We start from the raw sequence: 8924 nt of genomic DNA, 5'->3' as shown, positions 1-8924 counted from the left end.
CTACAAAAGAGGCTGTGTAGACATGCATCTTGTCCAAAGATGGATAAAAATATGGACTTCTGTGTCAGATCTGAAATTTGACATTAAAGAGTTTGGGTTGCCAGAGATTATTGATGATGAAATGGCAGCATAATTTGTGAAAAAATTCGAACAACTTGTGAAAAATGTGTTGGAGAAACGAGAGACATTATGTGTTAACATATTTCGACTTTGGTTAGATTATGGAGTTTACTGGCCTTGTAATTCCTCAACAGAGCACAAGGCATTTTTTGTTTTCTTTGATTCACGTTTCCAAAAGGCCGCCTGTAACAATTTAATTTAATTCTCCTTGTAAGCCCCAAAGAAAAGCAAGCCACATTTGATTTGTTAATTCTAGTAAGTCCGAAAACCCAGTTTAAAGTTCTTTAAACTTTACGGCTAACTAAAAGCAATTCTTATGTTCATAGACAGATAATTATCACCTCAACGGTTAGCTCAATCAAGCAATTCTTTTGTTTAATATATATATGTGGTACCATTTAGACGAAATCCAAATATAACAGATAATTATACAAGTTCCAACCATACATCATGTGCCCTTTGTGGATTAAAAAATGGTATTTCATAGACAAGCACACACACTCAAGAAAATAGATAGTGATTCATACCCATTTATTAATACAAAAGCTCTTAGATATATCCATTAATGAAAATGTCGAAAGTAAAACTTATCGATAATTAAATTAAACCACCTTCTTCCATTCTCCCATGATATCGTAGCCCAAATTACAAAGGCAAACCCCACACCTAACCCCAATCCTATAGAACCAAAGAGCTCAATTATGTCAATAGAAACCTTTGAAGGCAAACCTTTATCAAACCCATGATTTGAAGAAGTTGTTGCACACTGCATTGATAAAGGATTACCACACAATCCGGGGTTACCCAAGTAAGAAGCATTTGAAAAGGTTGAGAACTGATGGGCTTTGGGTATATCTCCAACCAAATTGTTGTAAGAGAGATTTAGTGAAGCAAGAGCAGTGAGAGAGCCGAGTTCTTGAGGGATGTGTCCGGAAAGGTAGTTGGAGGAGAGATCTAGTGACTCAAGTTGCACCAAATTACCAAATTCCGTTGGAATTATACCAGTCAAGGCATTATGTGATAGGTTAAGCACATGAAGGGACTTGAGTTGCCCGATATCTTCGGGTATTTCGCCCCAAAATTTATTGTTTGCCAGATCAAAGGAACAGAATATGTGAAGTGAATTATGCATCTCCATTTCTTGTCCTTTTGATGTGACCGTAATTGAATCCTCATAATACCACTCATAACTACGATCAAATTCACTAAAATCATCATAAGGCACCAAAGCCTTCATGTTTTCAAAAACAATTTTGGGGATGATGCCTTTGAAACGATTTGAAGAAAGATCAAGAACCTGTAGCTTAGCGAAATAGGAATTATTGATTTTTGCTTTGGCTTCCACATTTGAAATTGTGCCATAAAATTTATTTGATCCTAAGACAAGTACTCTTAGGTATCTGAGATTTCCGAACCAAAAGGGAAATCTATCGACTATTTGATTATTTCCAACATCCATGACCTCTAAGGTGTGGCAGTTCATTAGTGACTTGGGCAAACTTCCATTTATTCTATTTCCACTCAAATTTATTGTTCTAAATTTTCATCCTTCACTAATATTTCGTGGCAGTGGCCCACTTAATTTGTTACTTCTCAGGTAAAGAACTTCGCGAGATTTAGCAGCTTCAAGAAGGCAAGGTGGCATTGTACCAGTTAAATTGTTATATGAAAGAACAAGCACTCGAATTGGCACATTACAAATGGAAAGGGGGATCTCTCCCGCGAGGCTATTATTTGAGAGGTCTAATTTGTAAATTTTTGTTTGGAAACTTAGAAAAGAAGGGAACTTTTTTAAATTACATGATGCCGACAAAATTGTTGTCATTTGGAGGAAAGAAGCATAGAATGAGTCGTTATGGTTTTTGCCTTCTATAATTGACAAATTGTTGTATGAGAGAGACAAAATATCAAGCATCTTATTGTGCTTGATGATATCTAAGTTGAATGTACCATTAAAGTTATTTGATTCAAGATTTAACTCAAAGAGGTGGGGGGATTTGAATATGGAAATTGGCAACTGTCCTTGAAGATTATTGTAGTAAAGGTAAATAGTTTCCAAAACTGATGATCCATTTGAGAACTCAGCTAGACATCCTGACAATTGGTTATTATTTAGATACAATGATTCCAAAGAAGGATGAGAAAACAATGACATGGGTATTGTACCTGTGAATCTATTTGAACTAAAGTCCAAATATTGGAGTCTTGTAAGGTTTGCTATTGAAGGTGGAATTTCTCCATAGAAGTCAGAGTCGGTAAGAAAAAATTCCAACAAATATTGTAGATTTTCAAATGAATTTGGAATTGGACCAGTCAAATTTGTACCTATAAGGAACATATATTGCAAAAAGCTTTGCTTCGTGAGTTCTAGCAGTTTACCTGTCAACATTGAGTTGAATGATAAATCAAGATATGTAAGATTTGTAAAGTAGAATATTTCATCCGGCAAATTTCCTCTTAATCCACAATTTTGCATGGATAGGGATACAAGAGTTGTGCCTACTTGAGAAACTGCGTCACCCCACTCAGATCCGTTGAGTGAAATGTCAACCCCATCCAACCAAAGACCTTGGAGCTTGGTGAGATTGCCGAGTAAGGTTTTTAGGTTTGTGTCATGAAGATACAAGATATTATCTGATAAGTCAAGTGAGATGAGGTGTTTGAGGGAAGAAATGCCAATAGGAATTTCACCGGCAAATCCAGAATATGATAAGTCGAGGTCAGTTAAATTACCGAGTCGCTCAAACCCGGTTTGTGGAAGGGTAATATTATAGTTGTTCCAAGAAAGGTCGAGGTACTGAAGAGAGCTGAGATTGAACAAAGCCGGGTTGAGTTCACCTGAGATGGACATGTAAGCAAGGTTGATTGCAGTCACCATACCAGTTTGATCATTGCATTCGATGCCATCCCATGTGCAACAGTCGGTACTTGAATTCCATGAATGGAGTTGAGTTTTGTTATTGAAACCATGCTTGAATTGAATCAAGGCATCCCGTTGGTCAGAAAGGCATTGTGCTTGTGATAGAGTGGTGGTTTTGATGGATAAGGAGATGAGAAGAAGTGATATGGAAAGGAGTGCAACAAATGTCATTGCAGGAGAGAAAAAGAGTAAACAACACAATTTGGAGTGGTGCTTGATTGAAATAATTGAGTATCCTTTCATATATATAAGACCATGCATAAGAATTTTTTAAAAAAAGGGCAAAATTAGTCATTTGTTCCTTTGATTTAATTAGTACCCACTATTTACAAACACTCGGTTGCTATTTGGTACTTTAACGGGAATGTACCCACTATTTACAAACACTATGGACATATGGTTTATTGACAAAGATATTCCCTTGAAGGATAGATTATTGGTAAAATTACTTAGAGGAGCTGTGTTATGGTCAGTATGGTTAGCTAGAAATAAGTTATGTTTCTAAGGGATTACAACAAATTCCAAATTAGTAGGGGCTCAAATTATAGCTTTAGCGTATTTTTGGGTGAAGAATAAGTGTTCTGGTTCACTATTGAAGTTATCTTTATTGCTTCCTACTAATATTGATCAAATGGTGGTATATTATGTGAATACATCATTGCAGGTGGGGCAGCATGGGCAGAAAGAGGTAATCAAGGGTTTGCTGCCTATCGTTGGATCCGACCAAAACATGCATCAAAGTGAAGTAACAGAAGAGTAGCCTCAGTTTGGTTTTGATTTTGGTGACTTATAAAGAGTTGTTTTGCAATATTATAGTTTTGTGTGTTTAGTTGGAGATCTTTGTTTTTCTAGGTTAGATGCTATGTTGCCATTGGTATTGTTTTAGATGTATGTTTTACATTTGTAGCTTTTTTCTTACAGAATCTGGTACCAGAGGTTTGGTACCAACTCCTATGACATTGTAAGTTTCTTTATATAAAAAATCGGTGGTTTATCACTTTTATAAAAAAAAAAAAAACAAACAAACACTATGGACATGTTTTTTTTCAAGACTTAATCTCCGATTAAATTTCTCAACTAACAATTTTTGACCGGAACCATTTTCTAGAAAGTTGCTAGCGCATTTTCAGCTGACATGTATTAAAAAAAAATACCCAGCTTTTGATTAAATTTTATTTTTGACGAACAATACACAATTATATATATAGCTTTAGCTATTATATTTGTGTTTTTTCTAACTCAATTATTCGTCTGTTGACGTGAGAAGACTAAGCTGCTAATATTTTTACTAGTCCCCGTTCTCCTTTTTGATGGGCCGAAGTCTTATATTTTCTATAATTGAAAGGAGTGTCTCCAATTATATTGCAGCTAAAGAGGACTAGAATTACTTATAACTTTGATCAAACACGCACATGCAGTTCTTAATTTGTTGCTGATTCAAGGTGTGCTTTTTTCTTTCTATCAACGAGTATAATATTTATGTTCACTCAGGGGCAGATTTAGGATTTGATCAGAAGTAGGCACAAAATATTGATAAAAGTGTAACTTTTTTTTCTCGCGATGAATGAGAACGTAGTGGATAGGAATCTAAAAAAATCACAGCAGGATCGAATATGTCCCAGCACGATATATGGTTATGTCAAGGCATGTGTGCCGGTTACGTGACGTGATCATCTCTCAAAATTTTTGCACAATAAGGCATGTCACACAAAATATTTGATCATGGCACGATACATGGTCACGTGTAATTAGGACTGTTAGATCTGATCGAATGATGAATCTTAAATAAACTAACTTAAATTATGAAAAAATAGTTAAACATGATAAATGTGACCGGTCACGTTTGGACACGTAGTGTGTGGTCACAGCGTGATTAATATGTTGTGACCGTTCACGTCCTATGATCATCTTTTCAAATTTAGTTATAACATGACATGTGATGTAAGTAACGGCGTGACTAGTTACAGCACATATTTATATCTTTAACACGTAGCAAACTTCTTTTTTCTCCTAACAAATCAATTATTCTTTCAAGTGGAGTAGCGAATCGGACTACATCTTTTCCTTTCTTTTTATTTTTATGCGGATTAGTCTGAACTGACTTTCTTTTCTACGTAATTTTCTACTAGTGGACCGTAAATTAAATCCAGAAGTAGATACAAATATAACATACCACTAAATCTAATTTTTTTTTGAAAAACTAGACACTGGCCTACCTCTAACTCTCATTGGGTTCGCGTCTCCACTTAATTATAACTTTGATAAAACAGGCACACGCATTTTTAATTTGACTCAAAGTCTTCTTCCTTTTATAGAAGATTATAATAATTGAAGAAGTATCTCCACTTAATTATAACTTTGATAAAAAAATGCGTGTGCCTATCTCCACTTAATTTTTTGACTCAAAGTCTTCTTGCTTGGCCTACCTCTTCTTCCTTCTATATCTCCACTTAAACTTTGATCAAAAAATGCGTGTTGTAATGCATGTGCCTATCTCCACTTAATTTTTTGAGTCAAAGTCATCTTTGTTGGCCTACCTCTTATTCCTTCTATATCTCCACTTAAGTGGAGATACTTCTTCAATTATTATAATCTTCTATAGAAGGACGAAGAAGACTTTTGAGTCAAAAAATGCGTGTAATTAAGTGGAGACATAGGTGGACCCTAGGAGGGCTAGAGGTATGTCAATGTCTAGTTTTGGATTCGATTTTTTTTTTAGATTTAGTGGTATGTCCTGTGCTGTAATCATTCGCATTTTATGATTATTTTTAGAAAATTTGACACGGCACGACACGATACGCGAAAGATTTAGTCATATCACGTAGTCAGGCGAGTCACATATAATTATGACCATTATGTCTTGATCAAATGGTGAATCTTAAATGAACTAATCAAAATTTTGATTAAATGGCTATGCAAGTCAAGCGAGTCACGTTTGGTCACAGCACGTTTAGGCACGGCGTGACTCACGTGGCGTGATCATTCGCATGCTGAGACGTACCCCTTAACATTTTAATAACGACACGGTACGTGAAAAATTAACTTGATCACGGCACGGCACGAAACTAAAATCACAGTGTATTAGTCACAACATGATACGATTTTTCCACTCTACCAGCAACATAAACAAATGGAATCGTTCTACTTCAAATAAAGTAAAACAAAATCATTTGAATCAAACATTTTTATAGTGAAATTCCAGACATAATTCTAAAGATTGCCCCGGAAACTTCCTGGAAGCTTCTCCGTGAGTTACCAAGAATTAAATATCTCAGACCGGCCACCAATGTCAATCAATAATGATATATTCTCAACTCCATATGCACAAACAAATAAAGTGGTAGCACAGTGATAAACAAATAGTTCGGATTCAATTTGGCGGGATCAAACCTTTGGAATTTAGGTATAATTCAGGAACGATTTGGTACAATAAAGAAGAAAGAAAAAACACCCAAACAAAAAAGAAATTAAAAAAAAAATTCTAAAAAAAATTCAAATTTTTTTACTCGATTTTATTGCGAATAATTCGTCAACTCGCGTTTTATACGTGTTTTACTCGCGAATAAAATGTATTATACGTTTTTTTGTGTTTTATTCGGAGTTCCATTCAGAAACTTCAAAAAACATTTAATACGCGAATTATTTGCAAATTAAATGCGAATATTGTTACTATGAGTGGTAGCATGGGGTCCACTCAGTAATGTGCGCATATGGAATATTGTACATAAGACATAACAGAAGATCCATTACTCATCCAAAGTTAATTAGAGGGAGTCGCTGACTAATTAAGTTTGTTCTTATTACTAGTACATAATAAGTTTGTTCTTATTTTATTTTTTAAGAATTGCTCCAGTATATTAATTGTTTTTACTGGAGAACAAATTATAAACAATTTGAACCGTTCGATGAAATAAGGGCATTATTAAAAAAATAAAATATAATTACTTGTTTAATCGTTAACGGTGGACAAACCATTACGAATACACTTAACAGATGTCTGTTTGCAGATGAAAACGATTAATCGGCTATTCTTTTCCGATTATACAACCGTTTTACTATTTAATCGTCCGTTTATTTTCATTTATTTTGTTTATTCCAATTTATTCCAGTGAAAAAATTTTCACATTGATTTTTTCTTTGATAATGTGTGATAATGAGTTTTATAAATCATCTATTATAGTTTTATTTGTGCTTGGACATACATTTAATATTTTTTATATATGTTTTTCTCCTTACTTAGTTTAAAATTAATTAATTCTTCTGTTATTTATATATCATATATTTTTCTTACTAATTACTGATGTAATTTTTTCAATTAGTACAACAAATTCATTTATGAAATCAAGTTGTTATCATAAACTAAATTTAGTGATTTTATGTTGGAATGTTTCATTTCTTTCAAATAATATGTTATTAGTATTAGAAAAAGTTTAATCTTTGAATTTATTTTTTCATTAAATAAATGTGTTACTTACACCTGTAAAGTGCTTATGTGTTAAGAAAAAATAAACCAAGTGTCATATTATAATGGTAAAATTAAGTTAAATTAAGTTTATTTGATAAGTTTAATGAGTTAAATAAATTATTTTTAATATATTGTGATATATATGTAAATTTAGTAAAACTGTTAAATTGTCTGCATAATTTCGATTAATCGGCCGCATACCGATTAATCGCTTGGTGATACCCCGTCCATCCAACGATCGCATACCGTTATTTACAGCACTGATTTAGACTTCCAGCAATTTTATTCACCGGTGATTTTACCACCGGTTTCCAAAGATTTTTTTTTTACAAAACAGAAATTTTTTTATTTTTTTATTTTTTTTATTGAAATATTAGAAATATTTAATATATTTCTTTGAAAATAGATAGAATACTATATAATTTGTTTTATTAGAAAGACTGAGACAAATAATCCGGATCAACATTTTCATGCTGGATTTTTCACGGCCGTAAGAAAAAAATAAAAATACTTGGATTCTGAGTTATTGATCCCGGTTCAAAAGTCACTTCTAGTTCTAGGTAATTACAAAAAATATTGTGATACTAAGTTGTATCAGTATTTTTCTTCGGTGCAATCAATAAATTCTTTCAAAGAATTGCTGAATAGGAATTACAGAAGCATGAGTTATTGAAACTCCAACTCTAATTTTGATTTTGTAATCTTCATTTAGTTAACAAATATATATTAAGCTCAGTATTAAAAAAAGTAATATAAATAAGTGCAGAAATTAACAACACCATATATGAGAATGAGGGTTGAAATTGGTTTTTCTTCAAAATTCACGCCGAACTTAATTTTGAGTTACTTTATTTAGTCTTATATTTTAATTAAAGAAACAACACCATTATTAAATTAATGAAATTTTGCACTCTCTCTCTCTCTCTCTCTCTCTCTCTCTCAGTGCAAATAATATATATTGGATCTGACGATTAATTAATGTTTTTGATCAATAAAAAAAATCACTTCACATTGGTTATAATTAACTTGTGTGCATTAATTGTTGCATGCGTTGGTTACTTTCAAAAGAGATGAGATAATCTGGATTGAACATTATATTGAACAGTTAATATTTATGCAACATATATAATTAAAAAACCTGGATTGAACATTGAGTACTAAACTAATTGGGTTTTGTTGGAATTAATTTATATTAATTACAACATATATGGGCTTATATGTGATATAAATATATATTGAATAATAGACTGTCAAATATCTAATTACACCCGTTATGAAGTGATCAAATTAAGTATTAATTTAACGGGTTCAATATGTGTCATGAGAAGTGGGGCCTTTAATGTGTAGAATGCGTATTAATAACTTTATGATTTAGTGATGGTCTAAATTATATAAAGTTTGGAAATAATACAATTATGC

The 8924-nt window shown here is 32.8% G+C and overlaps 2 protein-coding genes across 2 annotated transcripts; both read right to left on the bottom strand.

The window, feature by feature from the left end:
* Positions 1–228: 228 nt before the first annotated feature.
* On the bottom strand, positions 229–1603 carry LOC144556647 (receptor-like protein 34). The gene is made up of 2 exons (XM_078305034.1): positions 770–1603; positions 229–303 (listed from the first exon to the last, which is right to left on the bottom strand). Exons 1-2 carry the CDS (start codon positions 1601–1603, stop codon positions 229–231), a joined length of 909 nt encoding a protein of 302 aa, XP_078161160.1.
* A 60-nt stretch (positions 1604–1663) lies between these two features.
* LOC144556646 (uncharacterized) lies at positions 1664–3211 on the bottom strand. Its single transcript, XM_078305033.1, has one exon. It carries the CDS (start codon positions 3209–3211, stop codon positions 1664–1666), a length of 1548 nt encoding a protein of 515 aa, XP_078161159.1.
* Positions 3212–8924: the final 5713 nt, after the last annotated feature.

Source organism: Carex rostrata, chromosome 7, assembly GCF_964058835.1.
Source record: "Carex rostrata chromosome 7, lpCarRost1.2, whole genome shotgun sequence".
Taxonomy (NCBI): domain Eukaryota; kingdom Viridiplantae; phylum Streptophyta; class Magnoliopsida; order Poales; family Cyperaceae; genus Carex; species Carex rostrata.
Note: the sequence above shows the minus strand (reverse complement) of the source record. Positions and strands in the feature narration are given on the sequence as shown.

Coding starts and splice junctions, on each gene's coding strand:
- LOC144556646 (XM_078305033.1), bottom strand. CDS start 3,211: ATGACATTTGTTGCACTCCTTTCCATATCACTTCTTCTCATCTCCTTA.
- LOC144556647 (XM_078305034.1), bottom strand. CDS start 1,603: ATGAACTGCCACACCTTAGAGGTCATGGATGTTGGAAATAATCAAATA. Junction 304..769: donor TAGGTGTGGGGTTTGCCTTT/GTAATTTGGGCT, acceptor AAATTGTTACAG/GCGGCCTTTTGGAAACGTGA.